This window comes from Cygnus olor, chromosome 25, assembly GCF_009769625.2.
Source record: "Cygnus olor isolate bCygOlo1 chromosome 25, bCygOlo1.pri.v2, whole genome shotgun sequence".
Lineage (NCBI taxonomy): Eukaryota > Metazoa > Chordata > Aves > Anseriformes > Anatidae > Cygnus > Cygnus olor.
Window position 1 is genome coordinate 1,514,822 of NC_049193.1, and position 21,628 is coordinate 1,536,449.

Genomic DNA, 21,628 nt, shown 5'->3' on the forward strand with positions numbered 1-21,628 from the left:
CGTGAGGAGGAACCTTGGGGGGGTCCCCGGTGCCGTGAGGAGGGTCCCGAGGGGTCCCCGGTACCGTGAGGGAGCCCCGGGGGCTGCTTAGAGACGGGGGGGGGCGGCAACCGGGGAGGCCACTTGGAGGGAAACGGGAAGGGGGGGGCGCAACCGGGAAGGGGCCCCGGGCGGGTCCGTGAGGTGCCCCGGGGCTTGGAGGGGGGCGGCTCGGTAACGGGGCGGGGGGCAGTTACCGGGGGGGGGGCGGGCGGGCGGTGTCCGTGACGGGATCTCGGTAACGGGGGGGGGGGGGGGGTGTCCGTGAGGGGGGTCTCAGTAACGGGGGGAGTTCCGTGAGGGGGGTCTCAGTAACGGCAGGGGTGTCCGTGAGGGGGGTCTCGGTAACGGGGGGGGCTCCGTGAGGGGGCGCCGGGCCGGCCCCTGCTCGTCTCCCGCGGCCCGTCCCGGGGATGCTGGCGGCGGGGCCCCGTCTCCCCCCGGGCCTCCTGGTAGGCCGCGCGGTGCCGTTGTGCCGGCGGCCCCCGCGCCATGGCGGCGGGCGGTAGCGGCGGCGGGCCGTGAGCCATGCGATCCACCGCCTTCCGGGCGGCCGGGGCCGAGCGGCCGGGCCCGGCGGGGGAGCCCCGGCAGGAGCAGGAGCGGCAGGAGCAGCAGCAGGAGGAGGAGGAGGAGGAGGAGGAGGAGGAGGAGGGCCCCGCGCCGCACCGCCCGCCGCCCCGCAGGCCCAAGGAGCCGCCGCCGCTGGGGGCACACAAGGGCCGAGGCGGCGGGGTGCCGGCGGGGGCTCCCGGGCCGCCGGCCGAGAGCTGGGCCGGGCTGGTGCCGCTGGCCGCCGGCGGCAAGCGGGAGGCGGCGGGGGATGCCAGCGGCCGGCCGCGGTACCAGGCGGGGCTGCCCGGGCACGGAGCGGCTCCGGCGGCCGCGAAGGAGAGCAGCGGAGCGGGGACGGGGCCCGCAGAGCCGGGACCGGGGCCGGGCCCGCAGCAGCCGCCTCCCGCCGAGGCCAAGTGGAGGAGCGGAGCGCGGAGGGGAGGCATGGGGGCCGGCGGCGGCTCGCCGGGGCAGGCCGCCTGCCTGCGGCAGATCCTGCTGCTCCAGCTGGACCTCATCGAGCAGCAGCAGCAGCAGCTGCAGGCCAAGGAGAAGGAGATCGAGGAGCTCAAGGCCGAGCGGGACACGGTACGGAAGGAGGGGGGAGGGTAATTGGGGGGGCTGGGGGGGGGCGGGGGTGTGTGGGGAGGCACATGGGGTTAATACGGCACCCAGGGGGTTAACACCCCCCGGCACCCAAGGGGTTAACACCCCCCAACACCCAAGGGGTTAACACCCCCCCGGCACCCAAGGGGTTAACCCCCCCGGGCTTCCTGCCCCCCTCCCAAACAGGTAAGTGCTCCCCCCCGTAGGTTAACGCCATCCCCCATTTTGGCATGCAAAGGGTTAACCCCCCCCCGGCGTTAATGCCCCCCGTTTGGCACCCAACGGGTTAATACCCCCAGGCCTTAATGCCCCCCATTTGGCACCCAAGGGGTTAATACTCCCAGACCTTAATGCCCCCCCCCACGGCAAACGAGGGGTTAATGCCCCCCACGTTTGGCAGCCAAGGGGTTAACCCCCGGGGTTAATACCCCCGGCACCCAAAGGGTTAACCCCATGGTTAATACCCCCCTTGGCACCCAAAGGGTTAACCCCCGGTAACACCCCCCTCTGGCACCCAAGGGGTTAATACCCCGACGTCAATGCCCCCCCAGGCGCCTAATGCCCCCCCGTTTGGTTTAATACCCCATGGGGTATTTGCCCCCCATGGGGTAACTGCCCCCCCCGGCCACCCAGGGGTTAATTGCCCCCCCATGGGTTTTTTGCCCCCCCCCCCCCCCCCCCCCCCCGGAGGTAATTGCCCACCCCCAGCAACCCAGGAGTTAATTGCCCCCCCCCTTGGGGTTTTTGCCCCCTCCCCCCGGGGGTAATTGCCCCCCCCCTTGGGGTTTTTGCCCCCTCCCCCCGGGGGTAATTGCACCCCCATGGGGTAATTGCCCCCCCCGGCCACCCAGGGGTTAATTGCCCCCCCCATGGGGTTTTTTCCCCCTCCCCCCGGGGGTAATTGCCCCCCCATCTGCCCCCCCGGCACCCAAGGGGTTAACACCCGGGGTAACCCCCCCCCCATGCCCCAAACAAAGCCCTTGGGGGGGGGCGGGGGGGGCGTCGGTACCGGGGGGGCGGGGCCCCGGGGTTACCGGCGGGGGCACAAAGGGCGGGGGCGGGGCGGGGGTTAACGGGCCGCCGCCCGTTGCCATGGCAGCGGGGGGGGGGGCCTTAAAGAGCCCGCGGCGCCTCCGGGCCCGGGGGTTAACTTAAAGGGGCCGCGTCACCTCCGGGGCGGGGTTTATTTTTTTGGGGGGGGGGCGCTGCGGCGGAGCTCCGCAGCTGCCGCATGGCCCCCCCCCGGCTGCAGGGCTGGGTCCCCCCCCCCCCCCCTTCCTGCATGGCTGCTGCAGGGCTGGCACGCACCGCAGTGCCCCCCCCCCCCAAGCCGTGGCAGGGTGGGCTGAGCCCCCCCGGACCCCCCCCCGGTGGCTGATATGCCCCCCCCCCCCCGAAGGGTTATGTGCCCCCCCCCCCCCCCCGCGAAGGATTATGTGCCCCCCCCCCCCCCCCGAAGGATTATGTGCCCCCCCCCCCCGAGTGTTATGTGCCCCCCCCCCCCCGAGTGTTATGTGCCCCCCCCCCCCGAAGGGTTATGTGCCCCCCCCCGAGTGTTATGTGCCCCCCCCCCCCCCCCAAGGGTTATGTGCCCCCCCCGGGGTGTTCATGCTGCGTGACCCCCCCCCGCCACAGCTGCCTCTGCTGACCCCACTCTTATGGGGGGGGGGGGGGCATGGTGTTGGGCGACCTCTGCGAAGCTTTGCCCCCCCCCCCCCCCCCCCCCAGTCCGTGCGTTGCCCCCCCCCGGGGGGGCCCTGCCTTACACGGACGTGGTTTGCATCCGCCTTGCACGCCCGGGAGGACCCCGGCTTCCCCCCGCAGTGCTGGGGGGGGGGGGGGGCTGGGGCGGGGGGGGGGGGGCTCGGACCCATGCGGTGCCAGTCCTGGGGGGGGGGAGGCGGGGGGGGGGGGCACAGAGTCGCTGCCCCCCTGCCCCGTGGTGCCCTGCCTGCCAGCCCGGCAGCAGCCCTCCTCCCTTCCCGCTGCACCCCCGTGCTTTTGGGGGGGGGGGGGGGGGGCTCGGCTGGGGGGGGGGGGGGGGGGGCTGCGGGACGGAGCCGCAGCAAAGCCCAAATCCCATTGGGGGGGGGGGGGGGGATTTGTGCCCCCTCCTCCAGCCCCGGGGGGGGCACCCAGGTGCCGGTGTCCTCCTGTGGGGGCTCCAAAGTTGAGGGCGCAGAGCCCCCGGGGGGGTCCCCGTCCTCACCCCCCCTGCCTCCCCCCCCCCCCCCCCCCCCCCATGGGTAGGGGGCACCCAGGGGCTGGGTGCTCGCCCCCCGGCGGGGGGGGGGGGGGGGGGCAGTATGCAGGGGTTACCCCCGCCGCAGGGACGCTGGGCTGCCGGTTCCCCTCGTGCCCTGGCTTTCTAATAACAACCGCAGCTAATTAATAGACCAGGAGCCCGCAGCTAATTACAAACCTCCAGCTCGAGGCGGGGGGGGGGGGACACGGCGGGGCTGGAGGGGCTCCCGCTCCGCATCCCAGCCCTGCTGCCCCTTGGGGGGGGGGGGGGGCAGCAAGCGGCCGTCGTGCCCCCTTTGGGCATCTCAGCCCCGTGCCCGCTGCCTTGTTAGGCTTCCCGCTAATTAGCGGCACGGGGGCGCCTTCCCCATAGCCCCCCCCCCCCCCCAGCGTCTGCTCCCAGCCCCCCCGTTTGCGGCTCTGGGAGTCGTGCCCAGCGAACCCCCCCCTCCCCCCCCCCCCCCGCCCGCTATTAGGGCTGGCCCCCGGGGAGGGGGTGGGGGGTGGGGGGGGGCGCTCAGGGGGCTCCCCCCAAACTTTTTTCCTGCTCCTCGTTGCCCGAGCGCTGCTGGGAGGGGGCGCGGTGAAAGCCGCAGGAAAAGCCCGGTACCCCCACGGTGTGCGATGGCGGGGGGGGGGGGGGGAGCCCCGGGGGGCGCGGGCCACCTCCGGGGGCTCTGGGTTGCCCCTGGGGGGCTCCAGCTCGGCTCCTTGGCCGCCCCCCCCCCCCGGGGTATTTCCCCTGCTTGCCCCGGCGCTGTCCGCAAGGACCCCCCCCCCGAGCCTCGCTGTCGCCGCGCCGCAGCTCCTGGCGCGGATCGAGCGCATGGAGAGGCGAGTGCAGCTGGTGAAGAAGGACACGGAGAGGGAGAAGCACCGCATCTTCCAGGGCTTCGAGGCGGACGAGAAGGCCGAGGCCGAGGCGTGCGAGAAGCTGCCGCTGGAGTGCCCGCAGGACCTGCTGGAGCCCTCGCAGACCCTGCAGCCCAAGCACTTCCCCTACGGCAGGAACGGGAAGGGGCACAAAAGGTAAAGGGTGCGCCGAGCCTTGGGGGGGAGGGGGGGGGTCTGGGGGTCAGCCCCGCGTGGCGTGGGGCCGGGGGGGGGGGGGTCTCCAGCACAGCGTCCTCCTTCCCCTCTGGGCGCCCAGGGAAGGGAGGGAGGGAGGGAGGGAGGGAGGGCGGTCCCCAGCGTGCCCGTGGTGGCTTCGCCTTCCCCCTGTGGGGTTGGCAGCGCGTGGGCGCCGTCCCCCCCCCAAGGGAAGGGGACGGAGCGCTCAGCACCCCACGGGGCTGTCGCCAGTGTCCCACGGGTGTCCCAGGGCACGTGGTGGCAGCCGGGGAGCGAGGGTGCTGGGGGAGCCTCTCGGGCTCACCCAGCCCGGCATCGGCCGCAGATTTCCCTTTCCCCTGCCTGTGCTCCATCCGGGCCGGGTCCCGTCGTGTTTGCGGTCCTGCTTCTGATTAAAACCCCGCCACTCTGTGTGTCTGTGGTGTCTGGCACCCGCACGCCTCTCCCGTGTGGGCAAGCACTTAAAAACCAAGCGGTGCTGACACCCCCGAGAGGGGCGGGGGGGGGAGAAAAAAAGCCTCGAAAGCTTCGGTGGGGCAGCCGTGTGCGGGGCTGGGAGCCCTGGCGTGCTGGGCACGGCTCTCGCACCCCAAATCTCCCCTGGGCTTGGTTTTGGGGCTGTCCAAAAACCTGGGGGTTTTGGGGTTCCCGCCCCGCTCAGCTCTCCTTCCTCCCTCCCGTAGGAAGCCGCCGTTCGGGAGCACGGAGAGGAAGACCCCCGTTAAAAAACTGGTGTCCGAGTTCTCGAAGGTGAAGAGTAAAACTCTGAAGCACTCCCCGGGGAAAGAGGAGTCGAGCGGCTCTTTGTCCGAAACTGTTTGCAAACGGGAACTGCGGAGCCAAGAGACTCCGGAAAAAAACAGGGCGCTGCTGGAGACCCCGCTCAGACCCTCGGCGCCCCTGAAGGGCCCCGGCAGCCAGCCCAAGGAGAAGGGCTTCTTCAGCGAGATCGAGGACCTGCCCTACCTTTCAACCACGGAAATGTACTTGTGCCGCTGGCATCAGCCCCCCCCGTCACCGTTGCCGTTACGAGAGCCCTCCCCAAAGAAAGAGGAGACTGTAGCAAGTAAGCGATGGAGGGAGAGGAGAGCCTGCCCTGCCCGGTCGTGCTGGGTGCCGGCGGGGCGTTACGGCACAGGCGGGGCGTTACGGCACAGCCGGCAGCGAGAGGAGGGCTCGACTGCCCCGGGGGGGCTCTGTGCCCTGTCCCAAAACCGAGTCCCAAAGGCGATGGGAGAGGTGAAGCCGGTGTCCGGACCGCCCCAAGCCCCTTCGGCTCGTGCTGTCCACGGAGCCGGGCAGGGGGCTCTGGCCCTGCTGGCCCCGCTCCCTTTCCAACCGCCCTGCTTTCCTGAGCCCCCCCCGTGCCCGTCTTTAAGCCAAGCACGAAGCAGCTTCCCTCTCACGGCTGGGAAACGCGTCCCTGGGTTGATTTGGCTGCCATGTGCTGCGGTGCTTGCTCCTCGCCCTGCGTCTGGGTGGCACAGAGAGGGGAGCCGGGCAGAAACCGGGCAGAAACCGTGGCGCCTCTTCTGCCGGGCCGCCTCTTCCTGGGGTTCTCCTCCAAACCCCGCAGCACAGCTTCAGTTTTTCTGGGGTTTGCTGCGCTCCAGCTGACGGCGAATACGCGCTGGCCAACGCTGGGTGGCAAAACGCCCTGGAGCGCGAGGAGCAGACCTCGACGCGCCTCCTCGTAGCGTGCCTCAGCTTTCCTCGCACGCCCGGCTGCGGGAGGCAGGGCAGAGCGAGCTGCACGCCTGGCTTCCAGCCCTCCTCGCGCTGGCCCGGAGCCTTTCGGTGCTCGGGGTTTAACCACGCTCTGCCCGCAGCGAGGTCGGTGCCCGGGTGCGCTGCTCACGACGCCCGGAGCCGCCTCTGCCCACGGGTTTGTGGCTCCTGGGCTGCCCGCAGCAGGCAGCGCGTGCTGAGACGAGCTCTGGGGGCGGCACCGGGGGTGTCGGGAGCCGGTTGAGCTCCCGGTAACGGGGCCGGGACCTGGGAAGGAGCAGTCACGAGCCCGGGGGTGGGACCGGCGGCGTGGAGCGGTGCCTCCGCGCCGGGTTAACGGCCAAACCTTCCCCCCCCTGCAGTTCCATCTTGGAGGGACCATGTCGTGGAGCCCCTGCGAGACCCCAACCCCTCAGACGTCCTGGAGGTACGTGCGGCCCCGCGTTCTTTCCTCGGTGGGCTTAACCCCCAGAAAAGCTCCCCCGGGGCTGCTGGAGGGCAGATCGGGTCCTGCGGAGGATCCTGCGGCAGGCGAGGGAGGACGGGCGGCGCCGGGAGGAGCGGGAGGAGCGCTCACCTCCCGTTGTGTCCTTGCAGAACCTCGATGACAGCGTGTTTTCCAAGCGGCATGCGAAACTGGAGCTGGATGAGAAACGGAGAAAAAGGTAGGAACGAACGCGGCGCCGAGGGCACCTCCTGCACGCACGGGTCCCGCCGGACCCCTGGCAGCCCTGGGGGAACCAGGACGGACGCTGCCGGGAGCCGTTTGCAGGAAGGGAAGCCAAAAACCCTTTCCACTGCCCGTGTCTCTGCCGGGGAGCCCGAGCAGGCTTTGCGGGGGCGCGCAGCTTGGCCAGGAGCCTTGCAGCTCCCGCACCGTGCTCGGGCTGACCCCATCTCCTCGCTGCCTTCCAGGTGGGACATCCAGAGGATCAGGGAACAACGAATCCTACAGCGCCTGCAGCTCAGAATGTACAAAAGGAAAGGAATTCAGGAGTCGGAGCCTGAAGTTACCTCATTTTTCCCTGAGCCGGATGACGGTGAGTGCCCGGCGGTACTGGGGGAGGGGGGGGGGGGTGGCCGGCGGGGAGCTCCCCCTGCCCGTCCCGTCCCCGTGACGCCCGGTGTCTCTCCCGCAGTGGAAAGCTTGCTGATCACCCCCTACCTGCCCGTCGTCGCCTTCGGCCGCCCCTTACCCAAACTAACCCCACAGTGAGTACCGGGGGGGGGGGGGTTGCCGGTGGTGTCACCCACCGGGAGGCTGCGGGAGCCTTTTGGGACGGTGCCGGTGCCGCGGGGTGCTCAGTACCGCCGCGGGGTGCTCAGTACCGCCTCTGCCCGCAGGAATTTCGAGCTGCCCTGGCTGGACGAGCGCAGCCGCTGCCGGCTGGAGGTGCAGAAGAAGCAGACCCCGCACCGGACCTGCAGGAAGTAGCGGCGCGGCGGAGCCGGGAGCTCTGCGCCTTTCGGGGGCCCTGCCCTCTTGGTTCTCGTTTTTTTTGTTTTGTTTTGTTTTTTGTTCCCTCCACGCCCCGGTTTTGTTCTCTCGGGTTTTTCACACCACGTTCCAGACTCGTCCCCGCCGGCTGTGCTTCGAGCTGGGCTTCCTGCCCTCTTCTCCTCCCTTCTTCGGAGAAGGGGCGGCCGCGGGCAGGGACCGGACCCTGCGGCAGCGCTCGCCCCGCGGGGGGAGAAGCCCCAAAATGGGGGGGCTGCGGTGCCCTCCGAGACTGTGCCCGCCTTGTTCTGTTGGGTTTTAGGTAGAAATCGTCGTTTTGGGGCGGGAGCAGCCCCCGGCGGCGATCGCCGCTTTTTATTTCCCCTGTTGAGCAGCTGTAGCGGGGTTGGGGGTGGGGGGGTGGGGGGGGGGGGTGGGAAGAGTTTAAAAAAAAAACAGCAAAAACTTTTTTTTTTTTTTTGTGAAATAGAAATCCTCTACGCACAACTTTGTTTTTTTTTTGTTGTTGTTGTTTATTTTTTTATTTAAGCGTTGTGAGGCCAGCCAGCAGCGGGTGCCACCAGGAGGGGGTCGGCGCCCCGGGCTCCCGGCTCTGACCCCCACCCCCGCCGCTGCCCCCAGGGGGCCGGGACCCGGCCCTCGCCCCCCCCCCCCCCCGTGCCCCTCGGGGGAAACGGCCCCAAAACGGCCCTTTTCACCCCAAATTGCGTCCCCGCCCCGCGGCCGCGTGCAAGCTCGCGTAAGGACACTTGTTACCACGTTGGTTGGGTTTTGTTTTTATTTTTTAAAAGAAAAAAGAAGGAAAAAAAAAAAAAAGGAAACGCGTTTAAAAAACAGCCGGGGGGGGGGGCGGGGGCTCCGCCCGCTCCTTCCTCGTTCCTTGTTTTTTTTTTTTGTTTTTCTTTTTTTTTCTCCTTTTTTTTCAATAAAAGCGGAAAACCGACGGCTGGTCTCGGTCTCTGCCTCTGCTTCCCCCTCCCCCGTGCGCACGACGCCCTCTTCCGTAACAACGCCGCCATTTCCGCAACAATGACGTCGCGTCCGCGATAACGACGTGGCTTCCGTCACGGTGACGCAGCGAGCGGTGACGTCACGCGCCCCTACCCGGCCCTCGCCTGCCCCCTGCCGGGAGGGGGGCGGAGAACGAGGGGGATGGGAGGGAGGGGCCGGCACGCGGGGCCGGCGCTGCGCGGTGACGTCGCGGCGCCGCGGGGGCCGCCGGGAGTTGTAGTCCGTCCCGTGGTGCCCCGCGGCGCCGCCCGCCCCTGCGGCTGCCCCAAGATGGCGGACCGGCGGCGGCAGCGCGCCTCGCAGGACAGCGAGGACGACTCGGACTCGGCCGCCTCCGACAGCGCCGACTCGGCCGCCAGCGCCGCCCGCTCCCGGTCCCGCTCCGGCTCCGGCTCCGGCTCCGGCTCCCGGTCCGGCTCAGCCTCGCCGCGGCCTCCCCACCGCCAGCCCCGGGGCGCCGCCGGGGCCCTCAGCGCCGGGCCGCGGGGCCGCGGGGCCGAGAGCGCCGCCGGGGGGGCGGCCAAGAGCGAGCCGCAGTCCGAGTGTGTGAGTGGGGGCTGGGGGGCTCCGGGGGGGGGGGCTGAGGGTACCGGGCTGGGGGGGCCTGACCGTGGGCGAGGCCCCCCCGGGGGCACGGGGGGGGACGGGGAGGGGCTGGTTGGGGGCTGGGGGCACCGGGGGGGCTGGGAGGGAGTTGGGGGGGGCTGGGAGGGGGTTGAGGGGACCGGGGGGGCCTGGGGGGACCGGGCGGTTGCGGGGGGGCCATGAGCAAGGCGCCCCCGGGGGTACCGGGGGAGACGGGGGCACCGGGGGGGGGGGGGGAGGCTGGTTGTGGGCCGAGGGCATCGGGGAGGGTCCCGGGGGGTGTTGGGGGGGGCTCATTAAGGGCTGGGGGGGCTGGGGGCACCCGGGGAGGGTCGGGGGGGGGCTTGGCCTGGGCTGGGGGTGCTTGGGTACACTGGGGGGGGCTGGGGAGGGGGCCTGGTCCTGGGCTGGGGTGGCCCCGGGGGGGTCGGGGGCAGCGGGGGGAGCCGGGCTGTGGCCCCCGCTGAGGGCGGGGGGTTCCCCCTGCACCCCGGGACCCCTCAGGGTCGGGGTCGCTGCCCCCTCAGGCCCCTTCCCTTGTGGCCGGGCGTTGGGGCCGTTAAGTGGGGGCGTTGGGGCCGTTAAATGGGGGTGTTGGGGGCGTTAGAAGCCTGCTGTGCCCCCCCCAGTGCTGCAGGGTGGCTCTTCTCCCCCCGCAGCTGGGCGTTGCTCGTCCCGGCACGGTTTTATAGCGCCGGTTGTTTTGAGTTCCTCCCGGCTCCCAGCACGGCTCTGCCCCTTGTTTGGGCGTTCGGCGTTATCTCCGCCGCCGCCGGCTGGTTTTGTTTTGGATTTCGGCTTCCTCACAGCTCACACGCTCGCAGCTTCTGCTCTTCCTCTTGAAACTTTCCCCGACCCGAGCGGGTCCGTTCCTGGTTGTTTCTGGGGCGCAGGGTTATATTTCTGCCACGTCTGTCTGGGCTCGGTCCTGCCCCGCATCTGCTCGTTATTCCCGGGCTCCTGCTTTGAGCAATCCTCGTGTCCTGCCCCGAGCGAGCTGCCTGGCTCCGTGGTGTCGGGAGAGGGAAGCCTTTCTTGTCCGTGTCGCTCTCTTCCCTCGGGAGGCCGCGGGCAGTTGACACGGTTTACGCTCCTTTATTTAACCGCGGTCCCTCTGCGGAGCCTGCTCTAGAAGGATCCTAGGGAAGGGCGCTGGGGGCCCTGAACCTGTTTGGTTTATTTTTGTGCTCGGTCGTTGAAGCTGAACTTCCAAGGGCGGCTGCGACAGGACTGGGGCCAGGCCGTGCCGTCGCGGTGCCTGGGGTCGCTGCATGCTGCGGGAATCAGCTGCCGGCCTCCCCCCCCCCCCCCACTAAAACAACCTTTCTGTCCCCTCTCTCTCCAGGAAAGCGAGGACGGCATCGAAGGAGATGGTGAGTAACGGTTCCCTCCGGCACCGCGGGTGCCGTCTGCGTGCGCAAAGGTAAAAACAGAAGAAAGCACCTTTTCCGGTAGCCCTGCAGTTGTCGTCCTGCATCTCGCCTCGTAATAGCGTGCAAACGCTGGGGTGCAGGGACACCGCTCCCCAGGCTCGCCCTCGCTTCCTCCCGTGTGGGCCAGCCGTGGAACGAATTCCTCGGGGCCGCTCAGCGCCAGCCTCTGACTTCCCCTGCTGGGGCTGCTCGGCGTGCGGCAGCCCGGAGCGAAGCCGTGCCTGTGTTCCTGCCCTGACGCCCGGCTCCTTTCTCTCCCCCTGCAGCCGTGCTCTCGGATTACGAAAGCGCAGAAGACTCGGAGGTAAGAGGAGTCCCCGTCCTGCCGCTCACAGGTTCCGCCGGGCGGCCGCGGCTCCTGTCGTTTTAGCACAAAGCCCAGTTTGTGCCCTTGCTTCTCCCCCTCCGACCCCGTCTGCGGTTCTGCCTTCGTCTCGAGGTGCCAGCTCGTGTGCTCTGCGCCGGCTGTGCTGAGGCTTGGAGCGAGCCGCGCTGTGGAAAATGGATTTTTTGGGTCCGATCCACCCCCCCCCCCCCCTTCCCGGACAGTTCTGTCCTGTGGAGCCGTTGCTTCGTCCGGCCCCGTGTGGCAAAATAACGCCTGGCTCCTCAGACACCGTGACAGCAGGATTAGCCGTGGCTGAGGAGGGCGCGGAAGGGGGCGTAGGAGGGCGGTTGCGTTGTAATTAGCTGAAATTAAACTCTAACTGCTGGCTTGGACGCTTCCCAAGCGGCATCCCTGTTTTCTCTGTGAGGCACCTGGGGTAATGCGTGCACCCCACGAGTGCCGGTCGCTCTGTGCTCAGTTCGTGCTGAGAAAGCTGCCCTCACGCCCGCTGCGACCCGGTGCCTGAGCCGGGGAGGCAGCCCCGGCTCAAAAATCCCCGGATTTTTAGATCAGAGCTGCTCGGAGAAGTCCTCCGGAGGCTTCTCATGATCACAACAAAGGTGTTCCAGTGAAAACCCTTCTCTTGAGATGGATTTTTTTAGGGGTCTTCGGGGGGGGGGACACCAGGTTTGAAAACCCACCGCAGGGCAGGTGAAAGGGGAGCTCTCGGGGCTGGGCAGTGGCGAATCGACCTCTGCCCCGAGCACTGCGGGGGCAGCACGCGGAGGAGAGGGGGCAGCTCCTTGTGCCCCCCTTCCGGCAGCCCCCCATGCCCCCCTTCCAGCACCCCCCGAGCCTGGAAGCGGCGGCGAGGGCTCGCTGCAGGCTCGGTGCTCGCAGGCGGAGGCCTCGCAGCGCTGGGGGCGTGAGCAGCGGCCGCGTTGCATCACCGGCGTGCCAGGATGACTCCGTTCCTGCGCCTAAAAATAATGCCGCCACCACGGCTGGGCTTCCCCAGCGTAAACAAAGGGAGCAGTTGATGTGCAAATACGCCGTGTGTGTGTGTGTGTGTGTGTGTGTGTGGAAAGAGAAAAATAGAGCAGGCTTTTTGTTAATCGCGCCCGAGCTATTTTTAGCCTCCGTCCCAGCCCGAGCGAGGCTCCTGGAGGGTGAAACGAGGTCGCGCTCCTGCCAGCGCAGCGCTCGCCGTGAGTCAGCTCGGGGACTCCGGGGAATTTGGAAGCGCGGCGGGGCCTGGAGCGGGGCCCTGGGCGTGGGAGCCGAGGGACGGTCGCAGGAGCCGCCGTCGCCCTCGCCAGCCGGGCTCGCAGGAGCCCTTTCGTTTCAGGCAGGCCAGGCTCTGGTGGTGTGGGGGAGCTGGCTGCGCGCTGGGAAGCTTGGCTCTTGGATCCGGTGGCGCTGGGGAGAGACCTCCAGTTTAATTTTGCTTTTTTCTCGCGAAATCGTAGGGACAGGGAGGGCTTTGGGCGAGTCCTCTGCTGCGAAAGTCAGAGCTCTAAAAACTAGAGCAGGGATCTAGCTCCAGATTTGGGGTTTCTTCGGGAAACTCACGAGGGACCTGCTGCTCAAGGTGCACGTCCGAGTAACCGGGGCTCTTTCAGGCAGAGGAAGAGGATTACAGCGAGGAAGAAAGCGCGAAAGTGGAATTGAAGCAGGATAGCAACGATTCCTGCGAGTCCGCAGCGAAAGCAGAGAAAGGGGACGAGAAACCCGACGCCAAAGGTGCTGTAACCGGTGAGAGGCAAAGCGGGGACGGGCAGGTAGGTGTCAGACACGCTCTCTCTGCTCCGCGGGGGGCTTCTCGTAGAGGGACTGCTGCAGTGTTAAGAGCTGCCTGGTTTTGACAGGAGAGCACCGAGCCCGTTGAGAATAAAGTTGGGAAAAAAGCCCCCAAGCACCTGGACGATGACGAGGACCGCAAGAACCCGGCCTACATCCCTCGCAAAGGGCTCTTCTTCGAGCATGACCTGCGAGGGCAGACGCAGGAGGAGGAGGTCAGGTAGGTGAGGATCCCCCCGCGTGTCCGCCTCTCCCCGGCAGGGCGAGCGTCGCTCTCGAGCCAGCACTTGGATCTCCCCGTGCTCTGGCCCAGTTGCCTGCTGGCCGTGTCCTGCCAGGGCTTCTCGGGTCTTTGTTGTGAAAAAGGAGGGAACTGGGCATAGAAAAAACCCCAAGGAAAGCGGGCGGTGACCCTACTGCTGTGTGGAAACAGCGGGTAGATCAGCGGCTGGGTGGGAGGGAGAAGAGACGCCGTCTCCTGCTCCAGAAGCCCTCGGTGTCCGTGTTCGGTGCTGGCTGAGGCTGCCACGGCTCCGTGGCTCTGCCCCAACCTCTCTCCCCTCCCCGTGGCACCGCTCAGGCCCAAGGGTCGGCAGCGGAAGCTGTGGAAGGACGAGGGCCGCTGGGAGCACGACAAGTTCCGGGAGGACGAGCAGGCCCCCAAGACCAGGCAGGAGCTGATCGCGCTCTACGGCTACGACATCAGGTCGGCTCACAACCCCGACGACATCAAGCCGAGGAGGATGCGCAAACCCAGGTGAGCAGCGAGGGCAAACCTGAGCCCGGCTCGTCCCCGAGGGAGACCTCAGCCCTCTCGTCGGGCCACCGGGCCGGTGCTCGGGAGGAGAAAGTCTTTGGCCCCAGGTTGCGACCTTGGTCCTGGGCGTTCTGGGTGCTGCGCCCTGGAGAGGGCTTCCCTGGCGCTGCACCCCCACCCCCCCCCACCCCCCGAGGTTTGGTTGCAGCGCCCTTTGTGCTGTTTTTCGTCCGCAGGTTTGGGAGCCCTCCTCAGCGAGACCCCAACTGGTCCGGCGAGAGGCCGAGCAAGCCCCCGAGGCACCAAGGCGCGGACAGCGCTTCGGCTCCCCCGCGAACCTTCACCAGCAGGAGCTCTGCGGGAACGGGGAGGATGCCCCCACCCAGGAACTACCCGAGGATGGGGGGCTACAAAGAGACCCGTCCGGGCTACCGAGCCTCGGAAGCCAGCGTGCAGCACCTCTCTCGAAACGGCGAGCAGGCGAAGCAGGAGGCCGGCTACCGAGCGAAGCGCGCCGAGCAGACCCCGCCGAGGGCCAAGTCCCCGGAGCTGGAAGCGGCGCACGTCCACGGCAGCCCCGGGAAGGAGGAGGTTGCTCTGGAAAACCAGCCCCCGAGCGCCGACGCCGCGCAGCCGCCGCCGGACAGACCCGTCGAGAAGAAGTCTTACTCCCGGGCGAGGAGGACCAGAGCCAAAGCTGGGGACGCGGGGAAGGCGGCGGATGAAGCGCCTGCTTCGGAAGGGCTGGCTCCCGTGCCCCCGAAACCTGCGCAAGCCGAGGCGTCCCCCCCGCCAGCCAAGAGCAGCAGCTGGGAGTCGCCGGTGGAATCCGGCTTGGATGGACTGGAGCAAGAGATGACACAGATGAACCTCGCGGAGCAGAGCTGGGCTCCGGGGCAGTCGCAGTTCATCCAGCCCCGGGAGCTGAGGGGTAAGTGGGTGCCGCCTCGCACTAAGGGGGTTCCTGCTGCAGCCCCCGCCACGCGCGGCTCTGCGGCCCCGTCGCCGTCGGAGCCAAACTGCGTCAGTCCAGCCTCGGCTGAGGTGGGTGGTGGAGATTCGTAGCGCGGAGAAAATGCAGTGGAATGGTTAGAGGGGACAAAACAGAGCAAAAAAAGGCATAAACTGACCATTCCGGCGTAGGTGAACTGAGCGCGGGCGTCAGACCAGATCCTTTCCCCCTCTCTGCCCCTCTTTGTGTTGAGGAGGGGGAAGGTTCGGTAAAGGTGAAGGCCTCCTGGGGACGGGCAGCAGGAACTTTGCGCGGGGTGAGGCACCAGGGCGACGTGCTGCCGCAGCAGCCGGAGCTGAGCAGATAAGGAGCGCTGGGCCCCGCTCACGGGAGCTCGATTATTCCTTGCCCTCGCCCATAATGCCCTTTCTGCTCGGGGCGGGGGGGAACTTCCCTGTGTTTATCAGCCCGATTACTCACTAGACTCCGAGCTTAGTTCCTCGCATCGTGACTTGGGTGCAGATGAATTCGTGCAGGCAGGCCGGGGTCGGGAAGCGGGGCAGAGCTACACCTGCGTGAGCGAGGGACTGGCTTCTAGCTGAGCATCCACGCGAGAGGTCGTCGGGGTGTAATTATCTCTGAGCAGAATTAAAGTCTTTTGTGGGGAGAGTCAGAGTCCTTCCCGGGAGGAGTAAAACTGGAGCAAGGAGAAGGAAGGCTTGCTGCTTTCATAAGGCTCTCTCTCGAGGGTTAGGTTTGTGAAACCAGAAGTCTCCTCGCGCTGCTGTGCCGGGTAAAACCTTGGTGTGAACAGAGCCTCGCTCTTGATCGCAGGCGAGAGCGGACAGGGTTTGTATATGCCAGCAGGACGAGAGTTCAAAAACGCTGTGATTCACAGCTGAGATTATATGGTGGTTGGGGTTTTTTGGTGCTTAAAAGTAAAGCGTCTGAGCAGCTTCACCGTGAGGCAGCCCAGGGGGCAGGCGGAGGCCAGCGGAGCCCCAGACCTGGGGACGTCTGCTCCTGGCTGGCAGAAGGAGGCGTTTGTCACCCCGCTGCCCCCTCGTTTCTCCCCGGCAGAGGAGGTGGGAGTTGATGAGGGGAGGCGTGTGGCTCGGCGAGCCAGCCGGCGGGTTGTTCTGTTTGTTCCACTCCCCTGGAGTTGCCCACAACCAGCCTGACACCGCGGCGTTGCACGTGCACCGTAAATCTGCTGGTGGAATTGAGAGGGCACGTGATAAATGCGATCGTGCCCTGTGGAGGGGTTAAAGCGCTTCCCTGTCCCGTAGGGGTTCATGTTTCTGCTCGGAAGAGATCCTCGTCCGGCAGGAGCAGAGCTCAGATCGGAACCCAGATTTTTTTAGGAAGATTTAAGGCATCGAGCAGCGTGGATGACTGTACAGTGACGCAGCAGCTTCTGATTTGTGCTGAAATACTGAGAATTGCCAGGAGATGAGGTTGTTGTAGGGTTTTTCATCGTGCAGGCGGAGCTGCGTCCGTGCCGTGCGGCGATGTCCAGGCCGGTGCTCGCGGGCGCCTGTTGGCAGTGCCTGCGGCCGGCGAGGCGGCTGTTGACGAAATGCAACCCGTAACAACCCATAATAACCAGCTTGCTTTCTTCCGCAGGCATTCCTAACCATATGCACGTGGGAACGGGGCCGCCGCCTCAGTTTAACAGGATGGAGGAAATGGTGAGGCTGTTGTGTGGGGCGTGACTCCTGCCTGGGGAAGTGGGGAAACCGAGCGTTTATTGGGATCCGGGCTGCAATAATCAGAGCCTGTCCGGGGCTCCTCGGCCTTTCCCTTTTACCCGTGCTTGGTTTTTGCTGCGTGACCCGGAGAGGAGGGCAGGGGCTGGGGAAATGGGGTCGGCGCTGCCCTGTGGGGGGGGGGGGGGGTTCCTGCCCCGCACGCTGACCGTGCTGCTGCCTTCGGCTCTTGCAGGCGGTGCAGGGGGGCCGCGTGAAGCGCTACTCGTCGCAGCGGCAGAGACCACCGGTGCCAGAGCCTGCCCCCCCCATGCACATCAGCATCATGGAAGGGCACTACTACGACCCACGTGAGTGTTCCCCTCCCGCTCTGCGCGCTCGGAAAGCGGCAGCTGGGGCGGGAGTCCCTCCTCCCTCAGGGCTGCCCTGTGGGGCAGAGCAGGAGCTTGGTCTTCCCTCCGCAAACAGCGTGGCGGCTTCGTCTCCTGCAGAAACTTAAAAAAGACAAAAAAAAAAAAAAAAAAGAGCAGGGGTTTTGTCTTCCCTTCGTAAATAGCATCGCTGCTTCGCCTCCTGCGGTAACCAAAAGGCTGCTCCGAGCCTCCCCGTGCCGTGCTCAAACCCAGCGAAACCGTCAGTGCCTTCCCACCCCGTGCAAGGGCTCTCTAGGACACCGCTTTGCCTCGTGAGGGCTAGGAGCTGAAATTAATTTGAAATCAGAGCAGTGCTTCATGCTGGGTAGCGGCAGGGAGAATGACGGAACACGAGCGAGGATGGATTTGGAATTTACTCCACCGTTTGGAGGAGAAATTCCCCGAGCGTTGTGCTGCTTTGTAGAGGGAGTGGGGAGCTCTTGGGTTGGGAGCGCGTAGCATCTGCCGGCCTGGTAGGCTGCGTGTGCTGTTCCTGGGGGGAGTGGAGCTCGCAGCACTGCATTCGAGCGTTGGAACTGTAGATGGCTTGGATACGCAGCGTGATCTGCTGCAGTGGAATAAAATCTGGTGGAGGTTTTTCTTATGCACCGCTCTGTCTTGCAGTACAATTCCAGGGACCAATCTACACCCACAGCGAGAACCCGGCCCCGCTGCCGCCCCAGGGGATGATTGTGCAGCCAGAAATGCATCTCCCTCATCCAGGTGAGGATCCCGCTCCCCGGCAGGGCGCGGGGCAGCTGGTGTTTCTGCTGTTTCTCACACCGACCTTGCCGTTGCGCCTGTGCTGGGGCGCAGATGAATCTGCTTTGCACGGCCTCAGGCACTGGGGGAATCCGATTTCCCTCTTCTGTGACACGGAGGAGACCTGCTTCCCTCGTGCAGCGAGGCCGAATCAGTGCACGTCTCTGGGGAAGAAGAAGAGACGTTTCAGGCCCTTGCAGGCAGTGCAGGACCGAGATCATCCGAACGTTTTGGCAGCCTCCCCTGGATGGCTGCAGGCTGTGCACGCAGCCTCCTGGCCGAGTCGCCGCCTCGTCAGCGGGGCGTGCGGCTGTGCCAGCTGCCGGGCCGGGCTGGCTCCTCGCTCCCTGCTGCTTGTGGATTAGAAGAGAAAAGCAGAACCGAGAGCTGTCGAAGCGGGGTGTTCCCTATCTTGCCTGCAAAACCGTTTCCTGAAGTGGATGTGCTGCATGGGGCCGCATCCGGTTCCTGTGAGCCGGGAGCGGGGAGGCGGCTGGGCTCGGTGCTGGGAACAGCTTCCCTTTTCCCTCCCCAGCGCAGGAGCTGAGGTCTGGAGGCTGCAGGAAGAGCCTCTGAGCAAAGCGCTTCCCCTCCCTGCTGCAGCACGGCCGGCGCAGCCCTGCTGCCCTCCGCCGGCCTCCTGGCAGCCCCGGCCCTCTGCGCGACGTGCTGGCTTCATTCAGGTCACCACGTTCTGCTTATTTTTGTCCCCCCCCTCCCCAGGTTTACACCCCCACCAGACGCCAGCCCCGATGGCAAACCCCGGCCTTTACCCTCCGCCGGTCTCCATGCCTCCGGGCCAGCCCCCGCCGCAGCAGCTGCTTGCACCGACTTACTTCTCCCCGCCTGGAGTCATGAATTTTGGGAACCCCGGCTACCCCTACCCCCCGGGAGCGCTGCCCCCGCCGCCCCCTCCTCACCTCTATTCCAACACGCAGGTAAGCTGGCTGCGCCGCGTCCTCCCCGAGCAGGAGCAGCGCCCCGGGCGGGATGCTGCGCTGCGTGGGGACGTTCTGAGCCCGCCCGGGAGAGATTTGGGGTCTAAACTATGAAACCGGGTGACCTTAGAATCGAGATCTTCCCCTTCAGAAAGGGGAGCCAGCCCACGGGCAGCCTGTGAACCGTTACTTTCCCTCCTGGTCCGTGCTAAGCCAAGGACGCCTTGAGAATTGCTTTGCACGTCCTCCCTTTCTGTTCGAGGCAGGAGCTGGAAGCCGCCAGGCGCTGTCCTTTGGCGCTGAGCGGGACAGCCCCGGGTGTGAGCACCCCCGCCGCAGGGCTGCCCGCTCCCCACCGGCTTCCTACCTCTGCCTCCACGCGAGGAGGGCGAGGGCGCTGCGCCTCTGCGGGCACCCCGGTGACGAGGCGAGGTGGCCGCGGGGAAGCGGCACACGGCTGACACGCAGTGGCGAGCGGGAGACGTGCACGCTGCTCCAGCCCAGCGCCCTTCCTGACCTCCCCTGGCCCGCTCGGAGCCGCCCGCGCAGGGAATGAGCCCGCTTTTGGGGCGCATCCCAGGCCCCCAGGCGGCTGGAGGAGATCTCGGTGGTGGTGGTGGTGGGGGAATTATTCCCTGCCTGCTCCGCACGCAAACACCAGCGGCTGCTGCGGAGCACGAACGGCAAAGCGCAAAGCTCTGCGGGGCGAGGGAAACCCTGCTGCAGCCCCGTACCCGCCCGTGCTCAGCACCGCGTCCTCCCAGCCCTCCCGCGCGCCGCGGCGGCGTTGGTGCCCTCGAGGGACGCGCGGTGCCCTGGCAGAGGGTGAGGCACATCGGTGCCTGCCGCCCCGAGCTCGCTGACCCTCCTGCTCTCTGGGGAACGCAGGCGCAGTCCCAGGTGTACGGCGGGGTCACGTACTACAACACTGTCCAGCAGCAAGTGCAGCCCAAACCTTCGCCGCCGCGAAGGACGTCCCAGCCGGTCACCATCAAGCCGCCGCCTCCCGAGGTACCGTCCCCTCCGCCTGTCGCCTCGGCCTGAGTCCGCGCGCGCGCGGGGCTGTCCCCTCGGGGTGCGTGCGGTGCTGCAGGCTCCCTCTCCCATCCAACAAAAAACACATGTTGTTTCCAAGGAAATCGTAAACTGTCTAATTTCTGACGTGTCCCAAACCTCAGCTTCTCGTTGCAGGTGGTAAGCAGGGCTCCAGTTAATTTCTAAATACTTTAAATCTAAACCCACGTAAAAAGTAAGTCCGAAGTTGACTCTTGTTTTCTTTTATTGTTCAGGGTAGGAAATAAAAGCACTTAATAGGGAGAAAAATCCAGTCGTAAGCTAGGAGGCAGTGACTTCTCTGGAAGGATGAGTGCCTGGTGCCTAGCTCAGCCAGCAGACGTGCAGGCTTTGCAGAGCTGAGAACCATTTCCCTGCGCCGGGCTCGGGTTTCCTCCCGGCAGTGCTGCGAACCGTGCGTGTGCGCGAGCGCCACGTGTGCGTTTCGGTTTCCTCTTTCACGCCTCGCCTAGCACTCGGGAGTGAGCCTGACTCAGGGCGAGGCGAGGCCAGGCCCGGGCAGGCGTGCGCCGGGTGCCCGTGGCTGCTCCGTCCCTTGGCGGTGCCGCAGAGCCGGCGGGACGGCTCCTGCCGCCGCGCTGCCTCTGAGCAGGGCGGAGCCGCTTCGCCCCTTTTTTGTTTTCCCACCCGGGGAAATGTGCAGCTCTTGTAAATCCGCCCTGAGATCATCCCGTCAAGGTGCCCTTTGAAAGGCCTTGAGGTGGAAGGAGGGTTCCACCCCGAGCACGAAGGCTGAAGGGAGCTGGTTTCCCCAGAGCCGGCGCGGAGGCGCCGCGGGGTGGGAGGGCGGCGGTCGCTTTCTGGCGCCCAGGTGCGGAGGGTGCTCGCTGGCAGCACCCCCCCGTGGAGCTGGGGGGCAGCCTGACCCCCCTGCTGCCTGTCTGCTTCCCCAGCAGGACAGCAAAAGTGAAAAATCAAAGGAGAGGAGCAACACGTAGGGACGTGGCCGTGGAAATCCCAGCGCCGGACCTGGCACCTCGGCGAGGAGGAAGCTCCGTCCCGGAGAAGGCTCCTTCCCCGTGCGTAGGTGAGGCGGCGGGATGAAATCAGCTGCACCGTCTTCTGCTCAGGGCCAGGCACCTTCCCTCCCCGGTTTTACTGGTGCCCTCCTGAAATCCATCTCTCACCGCTGCTCGTCGGCCCTCCTTCCCCCTGGGGCACCGAGGTCACCGCAGTACCAGCCGCCGGGGTCGCTCCGTGGCCACCAGCCTCGCGACTTCTCTCTTTTAGTAACCGTCTGCCCTTTTCCCTTTCTCTAAGATGTTAAACTCAACTGCTTGATTGTGGTCTCCGTTTTTATTTAAGAAATGAACCAGCTCCTTCAGTAAAGCTGCTTTGTTTCTTTTGGGTATCTGAAGTTGTTTGTCTGGCTAGCCGGAACCCGACGTCCCCTGCGCCCCCGTGCAGACAGCTGATAAGTAAATTCTTGGTTTAAATTCTCTCTTTTAGATTAGCAAGTTTATTTCTGCCATTGTTTGAGAAGACGGAGGGCAGCTGAGTGTCAGGAACGTGCTGGCCACTTAATTTAGAAGCTCCTCCTGTTTCTTTTTCCGACCCAGCCCTCTCGGTAACTGTGTCAGCAGCAGCTTCGGTCCGTGCGTGCGCGAGCTCTCGGCTCCCGTAAGGTGGGAACCCACGAGCACGGGCAGCCCCTTCCCCGCTGCCACAAGCGCGACTTGCAGAGCACGGGGAGCTTTCACCCGCCCCCAGAGCTCTGCGAAGTCGCAGAGGGAGGTTTCTGGGCGCCGAGGCACCTCAACAACCGCCGGAGCAGCCCTGCCAGCAGCCAAACCAGCTCGACAGGGCAGGCAGAGGAGCGCTTTGCTCCCAGCGCTTGGGTGTTGCTGCTGTGGAAGCGGCGGGCGGTGTTGCAACCCGCCCCAACGCATCCAGCGTGGGCTCGGCCCCCAGGAGGAAGCGCCTCGGCCCTGCTCCCCCCATCACGGGGGCTGCTGCCCCCTCCGGGCACCCCATCAGCATCCTTCCCCGGCGTAGATCTGCTGGGGTGACCGGCACCGCCGCGGTCCTGCGGGCACCTCGACAAGCAGAGGGGCTTGGCCCCGGCCTCGCAGCCGCAAATTGTGTTAGGGAAGTTGGCAGCGGGGCTGCCGGTGCCTGCTGCTCACCCCCAGCACGTGCTGGGCAGCGGGGGGAGCACCAGCTG

The 21,628-nt window shown here is 66.6% G+C and overlaps 2 protein-coding genes across 9 annotated transcripts; both read left to right on the plus strand.

Annotated features, from left to right (window-relative positions):
- Window positions 1-720: 720 nt before the first annotated feature.
- Window positions 721-8,645, plus strand: MSL1 (MSL complex subunit 1). Its single transcript, XM_040536773.1, has 8 exons — window positions 721-1,182; window positions 4,250-4,473; window positions 5,199-5,581; window positions 6,606-6,670; window positions 6,841-6,908; window positions 7,159-7,283; window positions 7,383-7,455; window positions 7,588-8,645. Exons 1-8 carry the CDS (start codon window positions 1,039-1,041, stop codon window positions 7,676-7,678), a joined length of 1,173 nt encoding a protein of 390 aa, XP_040392707.1. The 5' UTR covers window positions 721-1,038; the 3' UTR covers window positions 7,679-8,645.
- A 323-nt stretch (window positions 8,646-8,968) lies between these two features.
- CASC3 (CASC3 exon junction complex subunit) lies at window positions 8,969-20,815 on the plus strand. Of its 8 annotated transcripts, none has more exons than XM_040536711.1 (14): window positions 8,969-9,259; window positions 10,644-10,671; window positions 10,998-11,035; window positions 12,682-12,840; window positions 12,928-13,079; window positions 13,440-13,616; window positions 13,853-14,547; window positions 16,195-16,259; window positions 16,513-16,627; window positions 17,315-17,413; window positions 18,176-18,390; window positions 19,279-19,401; window positions 19,569-19,639; window positions 20,358-20,815. In XM_040536711.1, the coding sequence occupies exons 1-13, from the start codon at window positions 8,984-8,986 to the stop codon at window positions 19,602-19,604; spliced, it is 2,178 nt and encodes a 725-aa protein (XP_040392645.1). In that variant the 5' UTR covers window positions 8,969-8,983; the 3' UTR covers window positions 19,605-19,639; window positions 20,358-20,815. The 8 variants fall into 8 exon arrangements, with proteins under 8 accessions (XP_040392645.1, XP_040392646.1, XP_040392649.1 ...); XM_040536712.1 differs by having other exon boundaries at window positions 20,361-20,815; XM_040536715.1 differs by having other exon boundaries at window positions 19,569-19,581.
- The last annotated feature ends 813 nt before the right edge of the window (window positions 20,816-21,628 follow it).